This window comes from Brachypodium distachyon, chromosome 4, assembly GCF_000005505.3.
Source record: "Brachypodium distachyon strain Bd21 chromosome 4, Brachypodium_distachyon_v3.0, whole genome shotgun sequence".
Taxonomy (NCBI): Eukaryota; Viridiplantae; Streptophyta; class Magnoliopsida; order Poales; family Poaceae; genus Brachypodium; species Brachypodium distachyon.
Window position 1 is genome coordinate 8,311,231 of NC_016134.3, and position 27,481 is coordinate 8,338,711.

At 51.0% G+C, this 27,481-nt stretch overlaps 2 protein-coding genes and 1 pseudogene across 2 annotated transcripts; 1 reads left to right on the forward strand and 2 right to left on the reverse strand.

Annotated features, from left to right (window-relative positions):
• Nucleotides 1–9,397: 9,397 nt before the first annotated feature.
• On the forward strand, nucleotides 9,398–11,478 carry LOC100836792 (cytochrome P450 711A1). Its single transcript, XM_003575546.4, has 4 exons — nucleotides 9,398–9,703; nucleotides 9,775–10,711; nucleotides 10,797–10,892; nucleotides 10,973–11,478. The coding sequence occupies exons 1-4, from the start codon at nucleotides 9,486–9,488 to the stop codon at nucleotides 11,306–11,308; spliced, it is 1,587 nt and encodes a 528-aa protein (XP_003575594.2). The 5' UTR covers nucleotides 9,398–9,485; the 3' UTR covers nucleotides 11,309–11,478.
• Nucleotides 11,479–14,947: 3,469 nt separating this feature from the next.
• On the reverse strand, nucleotides 14,948–18,323 carry LOC112268626 (protein FAR1-RELATED SEQUENCE 5-like). Its single transcript, XM_024454512.1, has 3 exons — nucleotides 16,884–18,323; nucleotides 15,739–15,766; nucleotides 14,948–15,303 (listed from the first exon to the last, which is right to left on the reverse strand). Exons 1-3 carry the CDS (start codon nucleotides 18,321–18,323, stop codon nucleotides 14,948–14,950), a joined length of 1,824 nt encoding a protein of 607 aa, XP_024310280.1.
• A 2,844-nt stretch (nucleotides 18,324–21,167) lies between these two features.
• LOC100837410 lies at nucleotides 21,168–27,170 on the reverse strand (annotated as a pseudogene).
• Between the last annotated feature and the right edge of the window lie 311 nt (nucleotides 27,171–27,481).

Sequence of the window (27,481 nt, forward strand, 5' to 3'; positions counted from 1 at the left end):
ACCAAGAAGGCAGCGCCGGCGGGAGCATTGGGTAGCAAGCCGGCAGCGGCCGCATGCTGCCCCATCCACACCAACGCCACCCACGACTCGCCGGACTGCCGCACCCGCCAGACCATCAAGGAGAAGCGCGAGCAGTGCCACGCTGCTGGGGCTTGCTTCAACTGCGGGGACATCGGACACCTCTCTCGGGACTGCCCAAACAACCCCCGCGGCGGAGCAGGCTAGGGCGCAGCCGGCGGCGACAAAGGAGAACCCGCGGGGGGTCGCAGTCAAGCCTGTGGCAGCAAGCACCGGCCTCCCCGGGGATGCGACAAGCCTCGCGCCGAGCAGCGCGAGGATGACTGCAGCGACGCCGCCGACCAGCCCGGCTTCCAGGAGCCTCGCGACGTCGCCTGCATTCACCGGGGAGCGTACGCTCTCACGTCTCACGCTGGCGTGAAGCGGCTTACGCGTGAGGTCTACGCCCTTCTCCCCAGCGTGGAGGCGCAGCAGCCGTTGAGGTGGTCGCATGTGCTGATCACTTTCAACTCGGACGATCACCCGATCCGTCCCTTGGGGTCAGGGGTACTCCCCCTCATGGTGTCGCCGATCATAAACAATGTGACGGTGACCAAGATACTGGTGGACAGCAGGGCAAGCCTCAACCTGCTGTCCGCCAAGCTGGTGGAGAAGCTTCAGCTGCCCCTGGAGCAGATGAAGCCCACCGTGTGGTGCAGCCCATGGGGCGAATCACACTCCCGGTGACTTTCAGTTCGCGGGAAGCGTTCCGGACTGAGCACATCGTTTTCGATGTAGCTCACACCCCGTTGACGTACAACGGGATCATTGGTCGGCCGGCGCTGATCAAGTTCATGGCGACAACCCATTGCGCCTATGGTGTGATGAAGATGCCGTCGACATACGTCTTACTCTCCATCAAGTGCGACCTAAAGGACGCTGCTTGGTGCATGGGCGAGGTCGTGAAGACCTCCGCAGTGGCGGACCCCGACGACTACGACATTGTCGGGGACGAGGATCCACTTGCGGGTGAGCAACCCGCACAGAAGAAGGCGCGAGACGCTCCTGGATAGGACGCCGGGGGCAGCTCCAGCTCCAGCCCGCGCGTTAGTGTAACATCCCAAAAATTTCAAACTTTTACATGTGCATTGCATCCATAACAATCTTGCCACAATTGCATATTTGAATTCAAATTTGAATCTCAAAAGGCTTTGGAAAGATTTTATTTCAATTTAAATCCTAGGGTTTACACCCATTTGAGCCTTGGACCTTCAAACCAATAGGATTTATTTATAAAAGGGGTTTATTGCATAAATAAGCTATCCCATAATTTTTGGATAATTATTTGGAGTTGAAAAACCATTTTATTTAAATAGTTATATAGACCTAAAGGCATTTATAGGGCAAATGTATTTTTATATATTTTATTTTGAGGGGAAATTACTCCCAAAAGTTGAATCATGGTAAAACATGATTTTACAAATTTTCTAGAATTTATTTGGACCAATTTGGAGTTCAAAATCAAAAGATATCAAAGAAATAAGAAAAACAGAAAAAGAAAAGGCTAAAGAAAAAAAAAATAGAACGGACCGACCCACTGGGCCGGCCCGCTGAGCCTCGCCTGGCCGAACCGCCCGCCCGACCAATCGAGCCAGTCCGCGCACGCCCGCTGCCACTGACAGGTGGGGCCCACCTGTCAGGGCCTTCGTCTTCCCGAAGGAAAGCCCGCGCCGCCGCCGCCGAATCCGTGCCACATTCCCGCTCACCATCGCCGCCGCCCCGTCCGCTCCGTGCACCCCGCAGCTTGCCAAGCGCGCCTCTATAAAGCTCGCGACCACCCCGTTCTTTTCCCCCTCTCTCTTGCTCGAATCCACGCGGCCACGCTGCCCAATTGCTCGCCGGAGTACGCCGGACGCCGCCGCTCGTTTTGGTCACCGCCGGCAACCCTAAGGGTAAGCTCCACCATCTTCTTCCCTCTCTTCTTCTTCATCTCCATGCGCCTCTTTTGACGCGCGCCTCGTCACGTTTCATGCCCGCAGCCGTCACCCGAAGCTCGCCGGAGCTCCGCCACCCGCGCCGCCGCCTCGTCTTCGTCCTAGGCGAGCGCGCTGACGTCCTCGAGGAGCGCCACCACCGACATCTTCTTCGCGGTGCCGCGCCGCGTCGACCCAGCCCCTCCTCGAGCGGCCTGTGTCGCCAGAATCGCCTGTGCCGCTGCACCCGTGCCCGCGCCGCCGTCTCCCTCGTCTCCGGTGACCGCTGCCGCAGGTAAAACCCTAGCCCATCTCGGCCGTTGGATCTTGATCAACGGTCAAGATTAGATCAGATTAATTCTTTTTAACCGAAGTGGTACCAACCAATCAGGAGCTGCCACGTGTCACTGCTTAAATAAAAACGAGAATAAATTTTAATCCCGGAATAATTAGAAATGGCACTTTTGCAGAAAAGCCCTTGTAACTTCAAATGATCATATCTTTTAATCTGTTTGGCCAAATTTGATGATCCACACCTTTCTGGAATCCTTAGGAAATGTAGAATCTTTTGGCACTGTCCAATTTCAAATTTGAATATTTGAATCACAGTCAATTTACAGAATAGTGTTTAATGCTATTTAAATCATAACTAATTATTTAGGAGTCCTTTTTAAATGAAACCAGTGCCCAACAATTTGTTTTAATGTCCTCTGTTCACTGGGACAGAGAAATAAATATTTTGAATTAAATTATTTGACTGATGCCAATAAAACCTTATTTAGGGTTTTAATTAATTGTTTTTGCCTTTTGTTTAAAACATTAAAGCATTATTTTTTTAAATTACCGATGCCTAGGATTAGTTGATCATCCAAATAAAATGAAAGCCAATCATGTCACATGTTTGCATCGCATCATAGCATACTTTATTTTGTCATGATTTGAATGGTGTGTTTATCTGTGTGTATATTGTTTGTATTTGAATAGTTTTCTCGGAGAGCAAACCTTGTGATTGTGACGAGTGTTTGAACTTCAACTGCTACCAAGGCAAGTTCACTTTGATTATATCTTATTACTGTTTGTTTTTAAAATACTTATGCATTAGTTGTTTGTAGAAATGCATTGATAGGACTATTACTCGTACTTATGCTAGCTATGATTGACCTACTAGCTATAGGGTTAACTTTGCCATGAATCCTTCACCAATAGCCATCGTGATTACTATTGCTTAGCCCTGCTATGTTAGTACACGTGGGAGGGAATCTCAATTCACTGTGAAATGATGATGTGGAGTGATTTTGGAAACTTGGCAAAACAACCCTAATGAACCATCCTGGGTGGACAGCTTTGAGTATTCGAGATGTTATGCGACGTCAGGTCGATTTCTATGGGTCCCTCTAACTCGAGTCTCCGTGGATTCGGAGATGGATCGTCCATGGACGTCTCTTTCATGGATTCGGGGAGCGCTTGCGTCGCAAATGTGGAATGCCACCTGGGGTATCAGAGACTGGACTAGTTTTCTGTTTAGTAGCTTCCCGTACAACCACAAGCTAAATGGGCTCTGGCTGGATGGAGTAAGAAATATGAACCCAGATCCGAGGGATTGTACTGAGGTAGTTGTGTAGGTGGGAGCGCGGGTCCCTCAGGTGGTCTGGAGGAATATGTTCTGAAAATTCTTGAAGTCGATGCCGTTGCTACTCCCCCGGGAGGACAGCAAGGGATTAACACGTCGATTTCTTGTGGGGAATGTGTACAACCTCTCGAGAGTGTCAAACTAAGTACTTAGCCGTGTCCCCGGTTACGGACAATTATGAGCAACTAGATATTGGGGCTGTAAGGAAAGTCTCACTCATTCCAACTTCTTAAATAAAAGGAATGGTTTGAACAGGGTAGGGGCACTTGATGTTTCTACTCAATGTGCTCTAGGTTAATAAGAGCATGGGTGTTTCTACCCCGTGTCCATTAGTTAACAATAATGTATCATTCTTTGTAGTAAGATAAATTATGTTTTGCTACCACGCCATAAAGCTTGAACCCCACTATACCTCAATTGCATATACTTGGTAGGATCTGTTATAACTTCAGGGTGAACTTGCCAATACATTCAATGTATTGACCACATAGTGGCTGCAATCAATAATGCAGGTGAATCTGACGAAGAGTGAGGTTCGTCGATGTTCTTTGGGTCATGTGCTTACATTCCAACATGCTCTCTCCTCTGGGAGTAGTTGAGGCCCATTTGCTCCACCTTTTTACGCTGCCGTTTGTGAAACAATATTTGGTTATTTTGGAACTCTATTGGTTATGCTAACCCAAGGGGTTATGCAAGTTTGTAAGTACAATTAAGTTCTGGATGATACGATGTAATAAAGTACTTTCGACCTTTGTATCTTGGTATTACATCTTGAAACTGTGTGTGTTAGTGAGTCGATCCGGGGACTAGCACAAATAAACACAGAGATCGAATCCTGGTAAGGGGGCGGTCACTTCAGTTAGCAAGGGCGCGACGCTGAAGGAGGAGGGCACCAAGGTCAAGAAGGTGCCCCTGCATGCCGGCAACGATGCCGCGCGCGCCGGTCAGCGAGTCCACTCACGGGCCGAAGACGCGCAGCGGCAACTGCTCCACGAGCACAGCGCGTCACGTGCGACGCGAGTCTCGCCCCACACACCCGAGGGCACCGGGTGACAGGGCGGAGGGCAGCCGGTCGGAGAATCGGCAGCCTCCCGCCCAGACCCCAGCGGAAGCCATCATAGCCGCGCGTGTCATGGTGCGCTACGAGCCACCACAAGGCACGCCGGCGCACGAAGCATGGAGGGCGGAGCTAGACGCACTCCTTGCACTCGCCGCCCAGCAGCCGCAAGGCAAGGGCGCCCCGGCTGGGTCAGGCCGGGGGAAGAACCCGGGACGCGGAGACGCGCCCCGTGTATCAGGGCACGGAGAATACCATCCCCCGCTGGGAGGGCAAGGAGGCGAGGATCCCATGGGGTCCTCGGATTCGGCACCGACCGTTACACGGGGTGACGCGCGAGGCGTCCTGCACGCCCGCCAGCAGGAAGACCTCCTCCGCCTGCGCTTGGAGCGCCGGCGCCGGCGTGAGGCAGAACGCCCGCGCCCATAGGAGCAGGAGGATGCTCCTATGGGCGAGGAGGATGCTCCTATGGGCGCCGAGGACGGCTGCACCGCGTTTACTCGCGAGCTGCGCCAGGTGACGTGGCCCCGCAAGTTCCGATCGCCGACGCTCGGGACGTACACGTTGGGTATGCACGCCATTAGCGCCGACGACAAGGTCTAGGCCAACTGGTTCCCGATGGTCCTCAAAGGATCAACGAGGACTTGGTTGCTCAACCTGCCCGCCGGGTACATAGCCTCCTGGGCTGACCTGCGCGAGCAGTTCGTGAACGCGTTCCAGGGCAGCTACAAGCGCCCGGGAACCATGGTGGAACTGCACACGGTAGTGCAGAAACTAGGGGAGACGTTGCGGGACTTCACCAACAGGTTCTCCAACCTCTCCTACTCCAGGCTCAAGACCGTAAGAGTACGTACCAATTAAAACAGCGGTATAGTGCTCGTTGCTGAGACGGGGACCGACAGCGAAGGCCAGACCGAAGCGTACTATGGCGTGGTCAAAGAGATTTGGGAGCTTGAATACACCTTCACCACCATCGCCATGTTTCGCATCAGATGGGCACGCGATGTCAGGCACGAAGATCATAGGTTCACAACAATGATTCTGCCAAAAGAGGTTCCCCGTCATCAGGTGAACGTCAAAAGAATCTCGGCACTGCTTGAACCATGGCAGTTTGCTTCCAAATGCAAACAAGTCTTCTTCATAGAAGACCCGATAGCGAAAAACCGCGTAGTCGTGAGGAGAGGCAAAATGAGCATCGTTGGGGTCGACGGAGTAACTTCACAACAAGATTATGAAGGTTTCCCCGATCCCATGACCAGGCAAGAAGAAGAGGTGGCAAGACGGACGATCCAGACAACAAATTACCCACACAAGACGGGGCCTACGCCAGAAGCAGCCATGATGAGGTCCAAACGTATAAGAGGAAAGAGAAGACAACAAAGAAAAAAGACAAGATTGTCGAAAAGTTCAATATTTGTGTATTTTTGATAAATTATGCTCGTTGATGATTCTCAATGTAATTTGAATTCTAATGAGGTTCGAATTGAAACTTGTTCAAATTTGAAAAAAAATGCCGTAAATTTGTTCGAAATATTTTTCTAGTCAGAATGCATATTTTATTTGCTTTGTTTCGATTTCGGAAATAAGAGATATGGATTTTTAAACTTATTACATGTTATTTTCATTATAATGGAGGAAAAGAAAGTTTTTAAGCCCGCCTGCTCAACTAGGTTGTTTCGGGTTCGGGCCCAGCCAGGCGAGCCCGGGAGCAGCCTGCTACCTACTAGGCCAGGAAAGCATGGGGCTATAATCCGAGCGCACCAGTGCACAGTACAGGTACCGGGCCCATAGGCCAGGCAAACGGGAGTAGCAGAGAGAGCGGCATTTGATTTTATTAGGAAAGTGAAACGAGAGAGGGAGCGCCCCTTTTATGCTGGTCGAAACGCCCGTAAACTAGCGAGGTGTGACGTCTAAAGTCTCACCTCGCCTCACACGGCAGCCCACAGACACATACCAGTGGTGGTGAATTCACGGAAACACGCCACAGGAAGGAGGCACCGGTGGCGGTGATTTTCCTGAAACCTGCCACTGGTTAGTGCTACATGACTTGGGGATTCCCAAATCTTGTTCTAATCACGAGTGGCGGTGATTTGTGTTAAACCCGCCACTGGAAACAAGAGATATGGATTTTCATTATAAATGAGGGAAAAAAAGGTTTTAAGCCCGCCCGAGTCAACTGAGCGGTTTCGGGTTCGGGCCCAGCCAGGCGAACCCGGGAGTAGCCTACTACCTACTAGGCCAGCGCAGACCCGGGCCCATAGGGCCGTAATCCGAGCCCACAATGAACAGTACAGTACTGGGCCCACGGGCCAGGCGAACGGATCACAGGAGACGTGCGAGAGGAATGTTTGGAAGCTAATGCTCCGAGGGGAGAAAGCCTTATATGCTGGTCGAATCCGTTGTAAACTGGCGAGGTGGGACTAAACTCCCACCTCGCCTTGTGCGGCAGCCCGCAGAAACCCACCAGTGGCGGTGAATTAGTCGAAACCTGGTGCTGTGATTACACAGAAACCCGCCACTGGAAGGAAGCACCAGTGGCGGTAATTTTCCTGAAACCCGCCACTGGTGCGTGCTACAAGACTTAGGGATTCCCAAATCTTGTTCCACTTACGAGTGGCGGTGATTTGTGTGAAAACCGCCAGTGGTAATGATTTCAGAATGCACTATTATATTCCTATTATATTCTCTGCGTTCCCAAAAAATATAGCAGTTGTACTTTTGAGTGTATAATTATACTGTTTGTTCCCAATACAAGTTTTAGAAATTAATTCATAGAATTTCATACTAATTTCTATGTGTGGCTTTTCTGCTAATTTAATTCCATCAAATTCAATTTTCATCAGAATGAGCTGAAATTTTGCATGGGAACACCTCTCAGTCTAATGAAGCCACCATGGAAAAACTCAAGCTCAATGTTGTTTTTATGTTCAAATTTGGTTGTTGGCTTAGATGGTATGTGATATATCTATCTAGATAATCCCAAAATGGTATTCTTAATGGGTTCATTTGGAATTTTGACACCAAACTTTATATGGAGGCATATTGTTGTGTGAGAAGCTTCCATGTCCAATATCAGACTATTTTGAGCAATTTTGTAATTTATAACAATTTTTAACCACAATAAACACTATAAAAGCATACATATTTCATTTTGAACAATGCATTTAGCATTGAAAACTTTAGTGAGACAAAAAATAATTATTATACACTTAAAAGTACAGGTGCTATAATTTTCAGAGAGACACAAGATAAAAGTACAGGTGCTACAGCCAAAATAGTCTCGAGTGACGGGTATATAATAAACCCCCGCCACTGGTGTGTGGAACAGGGGGTGTCGTTAACCCTCACTCCTGTTCCAATTACCAGTGGCGGGTATTTGCGTATGCCCGCCACTGGAGGATCACCAATGGCGGGTATCCAGAAATCCCTGCCACTAGTGGTCTCCTTTACCAGAAATCCTAGGACGGATCACAAGTGGTGGGTATTGAGAAAATATCAACCACTGGTGATATTCCCTATATATAAGGACCAAGCTGGACTTGGTGAAAATTTTGTATCCGAAGCGCGCATCTATTTTGGACCAGCAACGCTTCCTCTCTCTCTCTCTCATCGACGGCGAAGCGCTGCCCAACTGTCGCGCCGCCGCCCTTCTCCTCGGCTCTACTCCCCTACCCGGGCTGCCGCCTCCTTCCTCTCCCCCGCGCCGCCTCTCCCGAAACCCTAACCCTAGCCACCGCCGCTGCCATGTCGTCCTTGCAGGGCCCAGCTCCAGCGGGGGGGGGGGGGGGGGGGTCGCAACGGATGACGAGGAACGGGAAGCTCCTCGCCTCGCAGGCCCCGACCCGCATCGCCGGGGGGTGCGTTCGGGCCTCCAATACACCGCCGCCTCCACCTCCCGCGACGGACGCGGCCCCGACCCCCTACGCCGCCAGTGGTGGCCTCGGGGCAGCAGTGGCGGGTATTTTACCCACCACCGGTGGTAAAAACACCAGTGGCGCAAGGTTGGTGGCAAGCATGATCACCACCACTAACCCTATTTTTTTACCGCCACTGGTGGGGTTTTTTGGAGCAGTGTAATCAGGAGGGGGAGAGAGAGAGAGAGAGAGAGTTGATCCACGTATATGTTGATGGAATTGAGCAATAAGCCAAGTCGATCGAAGCCATTGATAAGGTCGAGCAAGAAGAGAGCTGCATGAGGCTACATGATGCCATCCTGCAAAGACTATTTAGAGGAATGAGCAAGTAGATGCATGTACTCGCTCCGTTTCTTAAAGATTGTCATATTAGTTTTCATTAAGACAAGGTTTTGATCACAAATTACTACTTCCTCCGATCCTAAATTGTTGTCAAAATATTACATGTATCTAGACACTTTTTAAGAATAGATACATCCATATTTGGACAAATTTGAGTCAAGAATTTAAGATCAGAGGGAATATGTTAAAAGTATGATGAAGTACTTTTGATAACGAATCTAGCAATAGTAATTTCATATGCCATATAAACAACACCTCGCCATACTAATTTGTGGTCAAAGGTTTGTCTTAATGAAAACTAATATGCCATTGTTTAAGGGATTTGGCAGCCAGCTCTAGCGCATATTCTGACCCAGCTGCCCCAACCATTAATTGGCATCTAATTAAAGTCAACTGGCAGACGAATCAAACACAATTAAGTGCTTTGTCACCGTCGGCTTGCTTAGAATAAACATGGCATGAAGCCAGCAGGAAGCAATTAAAGGCATATATATCTCGATCGATCGATCTGGTGAGGAGCGCTAGAGCTAGCTCAAGGGAGGGAGGGAAGAAGGACGATCGGATCGATCGAAATGGGGATGCTGCCGATGTTGTTGGGGGAGTATGCAGTCACGGTGGTGGCCATGGCTGTGGGTTTTCTGGTGGCGACGTACCTGTACGAGCCCTACTGGAAGATGCGGCACGTGCCGGGACCCGTGCCGCTGCCGCTCATCGGCAACCTTCACCTGCTGGCGTGGCATGGTCCGGACGTCTTCTCCGTGCTCGCCAGAAAGCACGGCCCTGTCTTTAGGTACATATCTCTAGCTAGCTATTGATTGATCGTATATATAGATGGATGAATTCAGCGCTAGCTGACTACAGGTTTCACATGGGGAGGCAGGCGCTGATCATGGTGGCGGACGCGGAGCTGTGCAGGCAAGTCGGGATCAGAAAGTTCAAGAGCTTCCGTAACAGGAGCCTGCCTTCCCCTATCGCCAAGTCCCCCATCCTGGAGAAAGGCCTGTTCGTGACCAGGGACTCGAGGTGGTCGGCGATGCGAAACACGGTGGCGTCCATCTACCAGCCGTCGCACCTGGCGAGCCTCGTGCCCACGATGCACTCCTACATCCAGCGCGCGGCGAGGAACATCGGCGGCGTGGGCGGGGGCCAGGACGTGGACTTCTCCACGCTGGCGGTCAGCCTCTTCACGGACGTCATGGGGCAGGCGGCGTTCGGCCTAGACTTTGGCCTGACCGCCGCCGACAAGAATCCCGGCGGGGACTCCAGCTCGAACAAGCAGGCGCAGGAGTTCGTGAAGATGCACGCGCACGTGACCACGTCTCTCAAGATGGACATGACCGGCTCGCTGTCCAGCATCGTGGGGCAGCTCGTGCCGTCCCTGCACCGGCCGTTCCAGGAGGTGCTCAGAAGGGTGCCCGGCACGGCCGACCGGGAGACCGACCGAGTGAACCGCGAGCTACGCCGCCAGATGGACGCCATCGTCGCCGACGCCGCAAGGGAAAGGGATCTGCACTACTCTCGGCAGCAGCAGAAGAAGAACGACTTCCTCTCCGTGGTGCTCGGCGGCGCCGCGGAGAAGCTGCTCACGCCGGACTACATCGGCGCGCTGGCGTACGAGCACATCCTGGCGGGCTCAGCGTCCCCCGCCTTCACCCTATCCACGGTGGTCTACCTCGTCTCAAAGCACCCCGAGGTGGAGGACAGGCTGCTCAAGGAGGTCGACGCCTTCTTCCTCGACCACGACGACCGCCTTCCCACGGCCGACGATCTACACACCAACTTTCCCTACCTGGATCAGGCATGCCTTTATTTGCCTTTCATCATATCTCTCTCTATATATATCTCTGACACGTACTAGCCTAAACCCCACTGCATGCATGCAGGTGGTGAAGGAGTCCATGAGGTTCTACATGTCATCGCCGTTGGTGGCACGAGAGTCCTCGGACAAGGTGGACATTGGTGGCTATGTGCTTCCCAAGGTACACACTAGTATGATATGTTGTCTACAGGTTAATTGTTGAACTCTTCCTAATTAAATAGGGGTATTATATGCATGCAGGGCACATGGGTGTGGCTCGCGCCAGGGGTGCTCGCCAAGGACCCTATCAACTTTCCAGATCCGGAGCTGTTCCGTCCCGAGAGGTTCGATCCCACAGGCGACGAGGACAAGCGCCGGCACCCCTACGCATTCATTCCCTTTGGCATTGGCCCTAGGATCTGCATCGGCTACAAGTTCTCCATCCAGGAGATCAAGCTTGCCATCATCCATTTGTACCGCCAATACATCTTCCGCCACTCTCCTTCCATGGAGTCACCTCTCCAGTTCCAGTATGGAGTCATAGTGAACTTCAAGCATGGAGTCAAGCTTCAGGTCATCCACAGGCATAAGGAATAGACTGTTCCCAGACATCGATCCCCTCAACTACGTGGCATGCATATGCAGGGGTCCTCTAGCTTGTTGTTAATAAGGCTTGTGTCGTGTGTTTCTATGTCGTGTCCAAAGTCCAAACTCGCACCATATAAAAAATTAAAGGTTTTGGCTCCCGTGACCCAGGAGTCTCGGTATATATAGTTCGCCGATCACCGATATCCTTCTTAGCGTGCATGGTGTGTCAGCCTGCAGCCTTTTGGCCCAGTAGCGCGCAGTAAACAGTGCCTCTATACTGGGCTGGTCCAGGAAGAAGGCATGGGAACGTTTGAAATTCTCAACACAAGGAAGCTGGCCGGCTATATTTTGGAATGGCACATGTGCCCGATGAGGTCTCGTGGGCTGGCACACCACGGGGTGCAGTTTTTTTTTTCTTGACGAAACATACACAGCGATCCATTTATTGCCACAGAGGTTCGCGCGAAGCGGTCTGGAAGGAAAATACAAGAGAAACACTAGCAAATGGCAGAAGTTTTAAAAAAAAGGGTTAATTGGATCTATGCCACTCTCTATTTCACCGGTTGGAGATATGTCATTACAAAAACTTGAGAGTAAATTTCGAAGAACCACAGGTTTTGAGGCAGCCTTCTCATGGAGCACTGGCAGATGCTAATCTGTCCACAAAACCACAACTTTTGTGTCCAATTGTTTCAGTCCACCCAAAACACGGGTTTAACCCCGTTTGACACTATTTCTTACAGGTGGGGCCCGCACGTCAGGCGTCACACCTTTTTCATGAGACCCCTCGTCTTTTTCTTTTTTTCCTCATTGCTCTTCTTCTTCTACGGTGGGAGTTTTCTTGAACTGGCCATGGACCCGCCGTGCCGCCTGCCGCGCCGCGCCGCGCTGCTGCCTCGCCCGGCCGCCCGCCGTGCTTCCCTGCTGCCCGCCGCCCCACCGCCCCCCGCCCCGCCGGCCTGCTGCATCGCCCGGGGATGGTCCGCCTGCTGCCTCGCCGCCTGCGCCACCGCCTGGGTCAATTTCCATGGCCAGTTCAAGAAGAAGAGCAATGAGGAAAAAAAAGACGAGGGGTCTCATGAAAAAGATGTGACGCTTGACGTGCGGGCCCCACCTGTAAGAAATAGTGTCAAACGGGGTTAAACCCGTGTTTTGGGTGGACTGAGACAATTAGACACAAAAGTTGTGGTTATGTGGACAGATTAGCATCTACCGGTGCTCTGTGAGAAGGCAGCCTCAAAACCTGTGGTTCTGTGAAATTTACTCAAAACTTGACTTGGAAAAATGACACTCTAACTTTTTTATACCTCTATTCATGCCATTTTCTCCAATACCAGCACGTATACTGTCTAGTACGTATAGACATAGCTCTATACGAACAATTCTTTTACCATCCCAAGTCAAACCGTTTTATTCCTCTTATTCCCCACACGTTCCTCATATCCCGTCCCCAACGGTGGCCTCATATTACTGTTTTTTATTTTCTGTAATTTTTATAAATTTTTCAGAATATTGAATTTTGGGCCAAATTTGAATTTTTTTTAACCTTTATGGCACCTAGAAGACTCGAACGTACCGCTGAACATTGTAAATAGGAGTATTATGTCAAATATTGTTGCACACATTGAAATACATGTATTTTATGAATACTTATTGGTCTTAAGTGGACAGAATGGCATTGATAGAGGTATAAGAAACTAGAGTGGCATTTCTCCAAGTCAAGTTTTTGTAATGGCATATCTCCAACCGGTGAAATAGAGAGTGGCATAGATCCAATTAACCCTAAAAAATAAACACAGGAAAAACAAAAAGCTAGAAGACTAGTATTACAAAACTAGGGAACATCGTCTAGTCCCGAGCAGAGAACCCCAATGCCAGCGCCAGCCTTCTCCTAGAGCGCCGCCTCACCTTTGATCACGGCTAAAACGCCCGCAACCGGGAGGAGTTTGTGCTGAAAAACGTGACGATTTCTCTCCTTCCATAGCTCCCAAAGGACGAGCAAGGTGACCGAGGAGGTTGCCTTGCAATGAGTCTTGCCCCTGCGCTAGCATTATCAATGATTAAATACCAGCATTGCTTAACCGAGGATGCAGCCAACCAAGTGCCCGGATCCCACACATGATTGTTCGTCCAGTTCGCGATCCGTTTCCACACATCAAGAACGAAAGTGCATTGAAAACTGATGTGAAAGGCCGATTCAACAAAAAGGATACCACTTATCGTTTGGAACTCTTTTTCGTTGTGAGGATGTCACAGGATGGGATTTTCTCCCGAACAAGAAGCCAACCAAAAAAGCCGCATTTCTCTGGGGCCCAGATTTTCCAACAAATCTACCACGGGGTGCAGTGATGTTGGGCCCTGGCGTTCATTCCCAACCACACCCCTCCGCTGCCTCATCCCGTGCACTGCCACCCGAATCAGCGCCTGTCCCCTTTGTCTTGCTGGCATGGCCGTCGACGCTGTGGGCCCCACCGCCCGTCCGGCCTCTCTTCCTCCCTGCCCCGAGCCCCCTCTTTCTTATCCACCCGCCGCCCCCTTCTCCCCAATTCTCTCCCCTGCCTCTTCTTCTCCGGCCACTCCCCGTCGCCCTCGAAGCCTCCCCGTGACCCTGCAGAGGCTGAAGGCAAAGGTTAATGCTGGCGTCCTCGTGGAGCCGGCCGGCAGCCGCGATGTCGAGCGCGGAGGTCAGATTGGTGCTCGGCACGGCGGAGGGGTTCATCAGAGGGCTGGTCATGCCGGTGGATGAGAAGGGCAACAACGCCCGCGCCGTTCGTCTCGGGATCCGGATCTTCTTCGCGTTGTGCCTGGCCGAGAGAACCGGCCTCATGTCGTGGTCGCCGGTGCCGCGCGGCATAGGGCGGGAGCACCGGGGAGCCAGAGCGCGCCCTGGCGACGGTGGAGCGGCGGTGCTGGACAGAACGCGGCCGCGACGCGGTCGTGTCCAACGCCACGGCAATGACCGGGCTGGTGCACACCATGTCCAGACCCGTGCCTGAGCACGTGATGGGGTCGCTGGTGGTCGGCAGCCAGGTCACCTAGGATTTGGTGGTGGATGCCATGCGCTTGATGGGGTCGCGTGCTTGATGCCTTGATGGGGTCGTGTCCCGTGCCGGCACAGGGGGGCTTGTTCTATCATGGGCCAAAAAGTCACATGCTACGTGTCGATCGTAGAGTAGGGCCGACGAGTAAGGTCCAGACCCGGCGAGTTGCGAAGGAGAGAAAGTTTATATAGGTTCAACTTAGCCTACGTGCTGTTGGCAATCTAATATTCGTGCGTGAGATTACAAGTTTTGTTCTGTCAGGGGCACCTAGCCCGAATTTATGTAGTCGAACAACTAGGGTTTTGGACAAAGCCGGGTACAACTCATACATGGACTCTGCTTTTCTAAATTACTCAAGATTCTTCCTTTACAAGATATGCGCGTGGCATCCTTTCTGTACAAGATATCGACAACTCGATCATATTTTCTAGGCGAAGTATCCGATGAAAATGGCTTTTCAGTGCAAATGTGAAAATTTCCGTCGTGGGCCGTTGGATCCAGATCATGTGATGCGGAGCAAACCTGGTGGAACTAATCGGCCACTTAAACCCGTTTTGCACTTAACCCCCTGGCAAAATCACCGGATCGGACTTTCCCCCGTGCCAATTCATCTCAAAATTCCCCATTGTTGTGCAGCGTCGCCTGCAATCGCCAACGCCGGCCGCCCGTCCTCGACAGCATCGTCCGCCCTCCCTGGACCGGCCGCCTCGACCAGCCCTCGACCAGGCAGCGCGCGGTGTTCTCTGGTCTCCAGCCGGGCAACGGCGACTTCCACGAAGGAGATGGCCCGTGCGACGGCGACCTCCTCCACGGCGACCTCAGCAGCGACGACCTCCTCCACGGCAACCTCTGCAACGAGGAACTCCTCCACGGCGACCTCGCGGCTCGCGCTGCCCCCACGCGACAGACCCGGCGGCCGCAGTGTTGCCTTGATGCGACGGATACCCAGTTGTTTTCCTGTACCTGAAGAACAAAGTGTTATCTGTAATTTTGCTGTCATGTACTGTATTTGAGTGGTGGATCTGCAGGCAGTAGTATCCTGAGGCAAAATGTTTTTCTCTGGTTGTGTTTGTACAGATTGAAATTCTGGAGATTGGAGTAGTGTTGTACAGGCAAATCACTTTGTACAGATTGATATTGAAGTAGTTTTGTACAGGCAAATTGACCTGGAGCTATCCCGAGGCAAAATGTTTTTCTCTGGTTGTGTTTGTACAGATTGAAATTCTGGAGATTGGAGTAGTATTTGTATAGGCACATCCTTATGTACAGATTGAAATTGAAGTAATTTTGTACAGGCAAATTAACCTGGAGCTAGTCCCAGTTTCAGTTTTACCTGGAACTTGTTTCAGTTTCATGCAAGTCTATTGACATAAAAGCTAGTTCCAGTTTCAGTTTTACCTGGTACTTGTTTCAGTTTCATGTAAGTCTATTGACATAAACACAGCATAAAAATGATCACATTTGTCATTTCACCTTTTATAATGCAAACATGGCCTGGGCATCATCTTCTGTAATTCAATTGACAAAACAGAATTCTTACATGAGATCCCTTCTTACATAGTTTCAGAAAATCACGCAACACATGAGATTGACCGGCAGGTTGCCTCCAAGAAATGCATCATAAAATTTCTGAACTCAGAAATATGGTCGAGCATCAACAGAATCTGCAATTTCACATGAACAAATAAGTATGGTGATGAGTATAGTTCATAATTTTTCGAAGAAAAATATTTTTTCTGGAATGGCAAGTACCTGACGTATTCTTAGTTGTTGTTAGGACAATTACGGCTGTCATGGAAGCCGACTTGCCTACATTTCTTGCATGTTCTAGGAATTTTCTTTTTTTGTCCACCACTATTTTTCTTCGCCTCTCCAACCTTGTTTTTATTCTCCTCTCCATCCTTAGTTTTCTTCGCTTCCCCATCCTTATTTTGATGCCCACCCTTGTCTAAGTGTCCCTTAATTCTTTTGCATCTCCCCTTTGTGCGGACATCAGTTGGTGGATGAATTTCAACTTGATTAGGCATAGTACAACCAATATATGTCTCGAACTCATCTTGTCTACTAGGACGATTGGTGGCAATCCTTTGAGACACATTTCTTTTCATGTCCACAAGAAGGTTTCTTAATGCTTCCAATTCTTCAGGAGATTGTTCGGCCAACCTGATTGTGTCATCCAATGTTTGGTGTATCTCGGAAACCATTTTCCGCTTTGCCAAATCTAAGGAACTACTTTCATTCTCTTCTAGCAAGTTTCCAGAGCTATCATATACTACCCTCCTGTTAACCGTTTTCTTCCATCTATCCAAAATAAAATGGCTAGGGAGCTCACTCATCTTTGCACCTCTCAGAACCATGATAATATGTCGGCATGGAATTCCACGTGTCTCAAATAGCATGCAAGAGCAACGAGCACTCTTGGATGTTGTGTTGAATTGAACTTCTCGAGACTTGAAAGAGCGGGCACCACCTATTATCGTGGTTCTCACATCACCTTCTTGTGATATGTTTTCAATCAAGCAATGATCTCTAGATGCACGCACCTCCTTTTGAAAAGATGAGAAAAATGCATGAGTGAAGAACAGGCTAGCATGCTTCTCGATCTCCCAGGATGTAATCAGTGGAGGCATAGAATTGAGGCATTCATGGCCAGCCTTGAGTTCATTCTGGCGTTGTTCTTCTAGAGCTGTACCAATCCTAATCCAAAACTCGACCAAAGCATGTTTGTAACCAATAAAATGGTTGAAAAATGAGTTAGCACTCTCTGACCTTGAAGTGGTTCTTAGAATCTCACCCAAGAATACACCTCTGAAGTAGGCCGGTATCCAAGATTCATGAAGTTCATATCTCCTAGAAAACCATGTGTTGTCCTCTAGACCAAATTCAGAAATCATGGAAGACCATTTTGCCTCAAATTCGGTCGGGTTTTCAGAGCCCCATACACATGAGTTAATGGTACTATAGAAATGTTCATCCTCTCTCAGCGGAGGACCAACCTTTTCCGGAAGCTTTCTCATTATGTGCCACATGCATAACCTATGGACAGTGTTATGCATAACATCTTCAATTGCAATCTTCATGCTTTGGTCTTCATCAGTTACGATGAGTCTAGGTGCTGCACCATCCATTGCTTTTAAGAATGTCTGAAACACCCATTTATACGACTCTATCGTCTCATTAACAATCAAGGCGGCACCATAAAAAACAGATGCCATGTGATGGTTTATTCCTGTGAATGGGCAAAAAATCATGCTGTATTGGTTGGTACTATATGTAGAGTCGAAAGACACCATCTCTCCAAATAAAGCATAATTCTTTCTGCAACAAGCATCAGCCCAAAACACATGTGTCAACCAGTTTTTATCATCCAAAACATACTCAAAGAAGAATCCTGGGTTGATTTCCTGCCTCTTCCTGAGGTTGTCAATGAACATTTGAGCATCTGAATCCTTGAAAGTACTTCTCATGTCACGATGATAATTCTGCAGGTCTCTCTTTGTGCACCCCACGAACTCAAAACCGCCCTCACCAACACGAAGCAATCTAAAGGCCCCAGCTGTTCCAATGCTAGCTGCGTGGCATGTGAATAGTGTGTCCTTGGCCTTATCACTGACTTGTCGGTTAGACTTGATTAAATGTTGCTTCCTAGGTGTGACAAATTCATGGGTGTGTTCTTCATGAAAATATGATACCGCGTATTTGCCATCTTTCATACGCTTCACGGTTATCATGGCCTCGCAACCACATCTTGTGATCTTTCTTGCATGTGTTCTTTTCTTCTCGTCACCTTTCTTCTCTCCATTCAACTCCTTCTTGGGTTCCTCCTCATTATTTCTTCGAAAACCTGATTTGCCACAAAGAAAACGCCTCCAGACTACAACGTTATCTACAGTCCTCTTCTGTCCAATTCGAACTGAAAATCCTACATTGTGTGCATATGCCTTGTAGAACTCCTCGACTTCTTCCATATTGTCAAAAGCCATACCTACAGCGGGCTTCAAGTTTTCATCACATTCAGGTGTACATGATGAAGCCTAAAAATTACAACACCAATTTGTCATACAAGTTACTAATTGTTAGAGAAATTCAAACAAAATTGTGGTAATAATGATACTCACACAAATTGGGCCGATTGTAGCTCTCTTTTTTGGTGTACTGAAGCTATCCAGATTGATCGGGGGAGGTTGTATTTCCGTATAATTGCGCCCTCCCTCATCACAAAGATGTGTTTGCAAAGCCAAATCAGAACCAAGCTACGAGGAAGAATAGAAGGGGTATGATTAGTTTGCATCAATTGCAGCAATAGAGATCAATGAGGCGGCGATACCTTGATCGATTAATAATTTGTTACCTGGGCAGGGCTACGAGGAGGCGGGTGCGTGGTTGGGGACTGAGGAGCAGCGAGGCCGCTGATTACGACGGGCCGCAGTGGTGCGTGCTCGTCAGGTAGATTCATGGTGGGTGGAGGACGGTGGTTCATGACCGAGTCCAGTGGAGGCCGGTGGCTCACAGCCGGGGCTGACGGAAGCGATGGTCTAGGGCAGGCGGCTGCTGCTGCTCGTCCAGGGCGTGCAGCCAGCGGTGGTTGAGGGCCGGCTGCAGGATTCTCCATGGCTGGCCCTGAAGACGATGCGTTCAGCGATCGAAACGATGGAATAGGAATTGGCAGGGGGAAAGTCCGATCCGGTGATTTTGCCAGGGGGTTAAGTGCAAAACGGGTTTAAGTGGCCGATTAGTTCCACCAGGTTTGCTCCGCATCGCACGATCTGGATCCAACGGCTCACGACGGAAATTTTCACATTTGCACTGAAAAGCCATTTTCACTGGATACTTCGCCTATTTTCTATATCTCAAACTAGGCTTCCATCTTCAGCACGCCAGCTTTCTTGGCCGAGTGATGGGGACGGCCGTATCGCAGGTTCAATTGGCCTCTAGGATCAGTCGGCTCTCGGCTACCCGGCCGAGACAACCTCATCAGGTCTGTCGGGTGTTCGCAGCAATCGATCCCCCTTCATTTCAACATCTCCACTTCACCAATTCACTCAGTCCTCAGATTGAGATTTTCCTGACGTTGATTAGAGTGATGTTGCGTCTTTTCTCTCCTCGTCCCTCCCTCCGTCGAGGGCCATGGCTTTGCCATGCACGTCGTCAAGTAACCATGATTTGAAGTTGTCAGCTGTGTTTGGACTTTGAGGTCTCTATACAACCTGGTTGCTGTGCTCCAGGATCCATGGTTCTGCAGATGGCTGCCATGGAGGTGACATCCTCCTGTCGGAGATGCCCGCGACAGAGTACGTGTGTGCTGCTAATGGTCGATCTGAGATCCATCCACCTCCATCTAGCTTCTCCAAATCTCCAACAAACCTCTGCTTGGTTGCCTTTGTTGTCTTCCTCTAGTCGTCGTATGTGTCCTTCTTCTACGCTCCTCGAATTGGTAAACCACCCCCTTTTCATTAGTGACACTCTTCGAGAGCATTTTTCCATCCGATCGCTCTTCTCCTTCTCTCGGAAAAGCCAAACTCCGGTGGAGGATTTGTGCGACATTTATGGGTGCTCGACGAGCCTCCGTCGTCTATTGTTTCCCCACTGATGGCATCGGTGTGACTTCCTGATGATGATGCTTTGGTTTCACCAGCTTAGTTTTCATGATTTGGTTTGAACTATCTGGTTATCATCCCCTACTCTCTGGAGTGTTGTCTGTGTAGATTATAACATCATCTATGCTGCATAGCTTAGGGTGTGTTTGGTGGCCTAAATCCATCCAGAAAATCTCTTCTCGTCCCACTTTTCCAACTCAGATTGTGTTTGTTAGTTCGGGTAAGACTAGAGGTTAGCCCACCTCATACAAAAAATGGCCCTCAGCCTGGCCCTGTTGTGAAGCTCAAATCGAGCTTCACAACCCGGCCAAGCTGAGTCCATCCCGCAATCGATCTCGGGGGCCCACCATTTGCACCCCCAGACTTTCTCCCGTGCCCCTCATTTACTCCAAATTTCCTCCTCCTACCCGTCGTCGCCCCCTTCCCTGGCCGTCGTCGCCCCCTCTTGGCCGCTGCCCGCCGCCCTCCCGCCTTCCTGGCCGCCGTCGCACCCGCCCTCCTGGACGCCGCCGTCGCCCCCACCCCTCCCCATGGTTGAAGGTCGCGTCCCTTTCCATGGCTGAAGTTTGGACCCGATTGCTTTTTTTGTTTTTGTTTAGGGACCTTTGTGTAAACGTTTTGGACTGCTCCAATCTCAACCCATCATGCTACCAAACAAAGTATTAGTCCAACTTCTCTCAACACATACGGGCTATCAAACACCACAAAAAATCTCAGACCATATTGTATGAGGTCATCATATCTCAAATGGGACAGTGAATCTGGGTTCACCCGGGCCACCAAACACACCCCTAGCTCCTGTTTAGGGGAGGGGTGGTGGTGAGGGGAGGTGGTTCATTGGCGTTGTGCTGTAATCATGTGCTTGTTTTCAGAAAATAGAATAATTATTTCATAAATGTCGAACACTTTCCTGATCGATTGTCAGAACAAGGAGCAGTTTTTTTTAAACGTGAAACAATCATGTTGTAAATGCGAAATAGTTTTCTTCTGAAGATGGATCGAACAATAAAATCTGAAACAATTTCTGAGAAAATGGAACAATCAATTTATTTGAACAATTTTCGAAGACAGAAGAACAATTAATGTTTAGAACACAAAACAACGTTCAGAAAATAGAAGAATTATTTTGTAAATGTGATACAATATACGTACAAGTAGGTAGATGTACATGACAGTCACTGCCTGGGACGGCCTATATACGATCATAGTCATGTATACGATCGAGATATATTAGGCTGCCGGGATTGGTACACGCAGGGTGGCATGCAGCCATAAGTCCTCCTTCCTCTTGCCGTGATTCCGAGCGCCTCCGTCATGTCGAGCTCCCCCGGAGCAGCGCCAGCGGGGAGCTCCCAGTCGAAATGGTATAGAAGGGTGGCGAGCGCGAGCTCCATGGCGGTGACGGCGAATGTGATGCCCGGGCAGACCCTTCTGCCTGCACCGAAGGGCAGGAAGTCGAAGTCTGTCCCCTTGAAATCCCTGGCGGCCATGGACAAGGCGCCCACGAACCTCTCCGGCCAGAAGTCCTCGGCATCCGCGCCCCAGGCGGCGGCGTCCCGGGCGATGGCCCAGGCGTTGACGAGGACCATGGCGCCCTGAGGCACGTCGAAGCCCAGCACGCGGCGTGGCTCCTGGCACTCCCTGGGGAGCAGCAGCGGGGCCGGAGGGTGCAGCCGCAGCGTCTCCTTGAGCACAAGCTGCAGGTAGTGCATCTCGGGCAGGGCTTCCTCGTGGGCATGGCCCTGCCCGGCCGCGGCAAGGACACCCCGTACCTCGGCTTGAGCTCTGCGGAGCTTGGCCGCACTGCCTAGGAAAAGGTTAGCAGCAGCGGTCCGGATTACACACCGATGGCGGTAACCCGGACCGCCACTAAGCTTGCGCCACGGGTGCTAACGAGCACCGGTGGCAGTGATGATACCCGCCACCGGTGCTAGCCAACATCGGTGGCGGTTTGTACAACCGCCGCTGGTAATCCATAGGGGAACTCGGAAAGTGCACCGGTGGCCGTGGGAAGCACCGCCACTGGTGGTATACCAGTGGCCGTTATGCCTAACCGCCACTGGTATGCTTTCGTACCACCAGTGGCGGTTCTCTATCACCGCCACTGGTCCTCTACCAGTGGCGGTGAACATGAACCGCCACTGTTCTTTCTGGTTTTTAAATTTTTTTTTTATATTAGAACATTCGTGTAACAGCAATATATCACAGCACAACAATAGATGACAGCAATATATATGAGAAAATCACGCATCCATGAAGATAACAGCATCCGTTCACAAAACTTATTACAAAAATAAGACGAAAACTTATTACATCCATGATAGATATTCAATATTTAACATTGGACATCAAGTTTCAATACATCGGCACAACCCCGCCTGCATAAAAATCACCGTTTTCCTTCAGGACCTCTTTGTTGAGAATGGTGGCTAGCTCTCTCTGAATATCGAACACAAGAACAGCTGGGTCGTGTCCATATTCTGATTCCGTCTTGAAGAAATCCGCCATCTGCTGGTAGGTCGTCTTCGTCTTGGGCTTGAAAGAGGTGGCCCAATTGCGGATGATGTACGCGCAGTAGTATCCACAGAAGACCGTCCCTTGCGGCTGTTGTATGCATGCGAAGTTTCTGTGATAGGTCATTTTCTTCCTGCCGTAGCTTGGCACCTCATGGTCATTCACCGCCTTTATCCATGCCTCTTCGAAGAGTGTTTCGACGGCTTTGAAGTCGCGCGGCTCATAGCCTTTCTTCCATCGGAGTGGATCAAGATACATCACCGACGCTTCTTCGAAAGAGAAGGCCACCACCACCCAATGTTCGCTGTTTACAAAAAGAACACACATTTATAACCGAAAAGAGAACAACTTAGTGGAACGAGAAATAAAGCAAAGGTCGTGAGAACAACTTACTCTAAATGGTAGGGTGTAAGAACATAACGGCGTTGCTTGTGCATTGCGAAGAACTTAGCTATGTATGAAGTTGCCTTCTCTCTCGAACCCTGTTTCCATTCTTCTAGACCGATTTGCTTTGCTGAACAGGAGAGGATCAGCGATGACAATGTGTGGTTCTTTCAGGCGGAAGGACTCCCTTGTGAAGTATACACACCAGAGTCTTAGCATGTTGTTGTCTAAGCACTTCTGGATGAAGATGTGAAACAAGTCAAGGAAGTCCACGCCGAAGGTAAAATCCTTTGTCTGCAGGTCTCTCGTTTCGGCATCGTAGAAGCCATAATGCTCTGGCACTAGTACATTCATGTAGTAGCCATGTAGCTCTTGCATCTCTCGCGGCAGGCTCCTTAGGTCCTTAAGGCTGACCATCGGTTGTCCAGAGTAGAACATCAGCACTTTTTCGAATTCCCTGGCCACGAAGGAGGCTCCGCCGACTAAATCACCAGCTAGAGGGGGGGGGGGGGGTTTGATATTCAAAATATCTGGCCGGTGTTCCCAATTCCCTTCGATTATTGGCGGATTGCTGGGTTGCTTGCTCGCTGAGTCCAACTCTTTACTCTTCAAGTCAGTGGATCTCTTGCTGATTTTGGACCCCCTCTTATTGGTGCGGCGGCGTTTCAAAAACTCGGCCTCCTCTTGCTCCTTGAAGGTCTGGGAGACCTGCTTGCCAGACGCGTACTCCAACGCGCCCGCCACAGATTTTCGTGGCACGGGTGCAGGTCGTGGTGGTTGTGAGGGTTGGCTGTCTTTACGGTGGGGCAGCGACGGATTAGGCGGCGGCACCTGAGCCGGTGCAGCGTCATCATCGCTGCAGTCTTGCGCTGGTTCTTCGCTTCGTACGTGCTCTTAGGAAACATGTTGCCCGCAGGAAGAACTGTAGAAAGGTAACTCAAAATATCCGTGAATCCCGTGTCCACGATGTTATATTTTGCTTTCATTCGGAGAAGTTCGAGCGTTACTTCCAGCACACTTTTGTCCGGCCCTGCATTTTCATACAACGGCGTCTCTGTGTCCTCCCTCAGCTTCTGGAATTTACGGGACACTAACTCATCGTCAGCGTCATCTAACTATTTACGCAGGTGCACATCATCTAGCATTTCGGCCCCCCTGCCTTGCGGAACTTCTTGATCTTCGCCACGGCATGGTTCGTCGGATGGATCATCATGCTCATGTTCTCCATTTCTGAGTCGCTTTCAACTTCAATGGCATCCTCGCCGTGACAAGTCCAACGTGAATAACCCAACACCAAACCGTGTAGGAGCAAGTGCAACACCACATCGCTTGGCAGAAGCATCATTGTGTTACGACAATTGCTGCATGGACAACATGTCATGTCGTCCCCTTTTCTCAGCATATGTTCCGTGGCGACATCAGTGAAGTCCTTTAGTTTTCTTATCCACTCTTCGGAATTTCTTGTCTCCTCGTACATCCAAGCACGGCTCATCGAGCTAAAACACGATAAACAAGCATAAATCAAGTTACATATAATATCACACAAAATTTCGGCATGACCTTTGCTATAAAATTTACAAATTTTGCAAAAAATTGCCAAATAAACACCCACCCACACCCACATGTGAACACAAACGGCACGATGGCCCGTATACATGTACAAACAAAAATATTCACAAAGACGGCCCGATGGCCGCAGAACATGCACATTCAACACATATTTTATTGAGAAAGAGCAGCTTAATTAATCACATAGGGGAGCAGAGGGAGAGAGGAGACTAGAGAGACAGAGGGGAGGGGGCGCGCAGAGCGACGACAGAGGGGAGGGAGAAACGGAGCTAGGGGAAGAGTGGGGGACCTTCCAAGCAAGGGGGCCGGCCGGGACAGCTCCTGGAGAGAGATCGAGCTCTCTCGGCCACCGGCGCCATTTCAGCCACATCGAGGAAGAAGAGAAGAGAGGAAGGAGCTAGAGGAAATGAGAGGGAGAGGAGGAAGAAGGAGAGGGAAAGAGAGCAACATTCCGGCTGCCGGCGCCATGGAATTTTGGCAGATCTTCGCCGTCGCCTGTGTGTTCAGGTGCCGTAGCTGGTCCAGAGACGCGCGAGCTGAGGAAAATAAGACATAGTAACTTTGCTTTATACAGAACTTACCAGTGGCGGTTTAAAAAATCTGCCCGCCACTGGTAAACGGAATGGGAATCTCTGAGGAGCACTAGTGGCGGGTAACCGATGCGGCCACTGGAACTAGGAGCACTAGTGGCGGTGGAAGCCGCATGAGTGCTGGCATCGCCACTAGTGCTCCACTAACAGCGGCGGTGGAAGTTAGCCACCACTGGTACTCGTTTCAGATTCTCCGAACGACTTACCAGTGGCGGTTTGTTTTTTCGACCACTCTAACCGCCACTAGTGCTCGTGCACCGGTGACTACTAAGCAGTTCTAGTGGCGGTGCTGGTCCTGCGAGTGCTTTCACCGCCACCGGTGCTCCACTAGCAGTGGCGGTGGTTGCTCACCGTCACTGGTATTTGTTTTGGATTTCTCCAACGACGTCCAGTGACGGTGAATGTTTTGGACCATCTGTACCGCCACTGGAGTTCGTGCGCCAATAACCCATCCTGGCGTAGTGCCGGGTTCCGCATGAGCTCCGCCATGGCCCATTGGAGCGTCGTGGCGGAGGTGGCGCTCCCGCGCCCAAGAGATCCTGCACGCATGTATGTTATGTACTGTTGTTAATTGTTATTAGCAAGTTAATCGGCCCAGGGAAGGAAAATTAAGGAAGCAAATTCGATCGTCCTACGAGGATGACGGCACGGACGGTTCCAATGTCAAGAAGGCCTGAGCCGTCTGTGTGCTGGATCCTGAGCAGCACGTCCAGGAGGTCTTCTTCTTTTGCCTCCGCATGATGAGCTTGGTGCTCCTGGATGACCTTGTCCATGAGACGGTTCATGGCCAGGTTGCAGGCCTCGGCCCGGCGCACCCCTCGGCTGAGCAGCCGCGCGAGCCGCGACGACGGGAACAGGTCCGCGAGGCCGAACCCGGCTGCCACCTCGGTCACCTCCTCCAGCTTCCCCAGGAACGCCCGGCGGTCCGTGGTCCGGACGACGTCGCCCACCACGGCGCGCACGGCCACGTCGATGACGTACCTGGAGAGGAGCGCGCTGAGGTTCACTGGTTCTTCTGAACTCGTCGACGACAGCGCCGCCACGAGGCTGGCTGCCTCGGCTTGGCGGGACGCGCGGAGGCCCCGGACGCGGCGCACGCTCAGCAGCTCCGTGACGCACAGCTTGCGGAGGTACCGCCAGTGTCCGCCGTGCGGCGCGAAGACGACACCGAGCCCGTCCTTGCTGAGCGCGCGGAGGGTGGCCGTCCCGGGGCGCGTGGCGAACGCGGCGTCGTGGGTCTTCATCACCTCCCTCGCCGCCCCGGCAGACGATGCCACCACCACGGGGAGCTCACCCATGCGGACCAGCATCATCGGGCCGTGCCGGAGGGCCAGGTCTCGCATGGCGTGGTGCGGGAGCGAACCAGCCAGCAACAGGTGGTGCATGGCGCCGATCAACGGCAGCTGCCATGGCCCAGGAGGCGCCAGCTTGCTGCGTGCAGGCCGCCTCAGGCTCAGGCTCAGCTTGATGACTCAGCTCATCATCTGTTACAGCAACTCTGGCCCATTTATTCACTCCCAAATTAACGAAAAGCAGACCGAAATAGGGGATTCGATTGTGTGCAGGAGGACAACACAAGCTAGAGAGTAAACACCAAGAGAGAGAATTAAACCATGATGAAGAGCTCGTCGCTGCTCGTCCTCCTCGTGGCCATGGCCTCGGCCATCGCCGCTGCCGCCCAGGCTCCGCGACCTGGTAGACTAGGCCTTCTGTGCTGCCGCCCTGCGCTCCACGGGGCCGGGCGCGGACCGGCACACGCACCTGCTCCTCGCCGCCTCCCGGGCGGCCGCCGCGTCGGCCATGACGCGGTGACCGCGGTCTGAGGGCAGCCCCAGCGTCGGCGACGCCCGCGACGGGCTGGAGGCGTGCGCGTTCCTGTACAGGGCGTCGTCGGTGCCGATGCTGTGGCTGCTGCGTGGGTACACGGCGGCGCGGGCGTGGGAGCCGGCCAGGTCGCTGCTGCTGCTGACGTATCGTATTCAACATGGACTTCGACGAGCTGAGTCAATGTGGAGCCGAGCCATCCTGCGATGCGAAGCCGACGGGAAGCACAGGGCCGAGTCGATTCGACATGCCGTCCAATGCAAGGCGCGTCCACGCGGCATCAATCTAGCTGGGGGTCGCACGCGCTGCCCGTTGCACCCATCGCCCATGCAATTTTTTTCCCAAAGGGGATGCCGCCTCAGGCTCGCGAGCGCTTGTCCAGCCTCAGATGCAGCCTTTTAGCACATTATTTATTTTTTCGAAAAGGGGATTTTCCCGGCCTCTGCATCCTTGCACACAGCCAATTTATTGCAAAGTTAAATCATCTCGGTACATCAATCATGGATCACACAAAGTAGATACAAAAATAAGCCAAACAAAACAGAGATCTTGAGAGAGGGTGTTGGAATGGAGGTACTTATTACAAAGGAATTGCTGCCACAAACCATCACCATTAAGCAGTTTAAACAGCCATTTGCTAAGTAAACACTTATTCTTGATGTC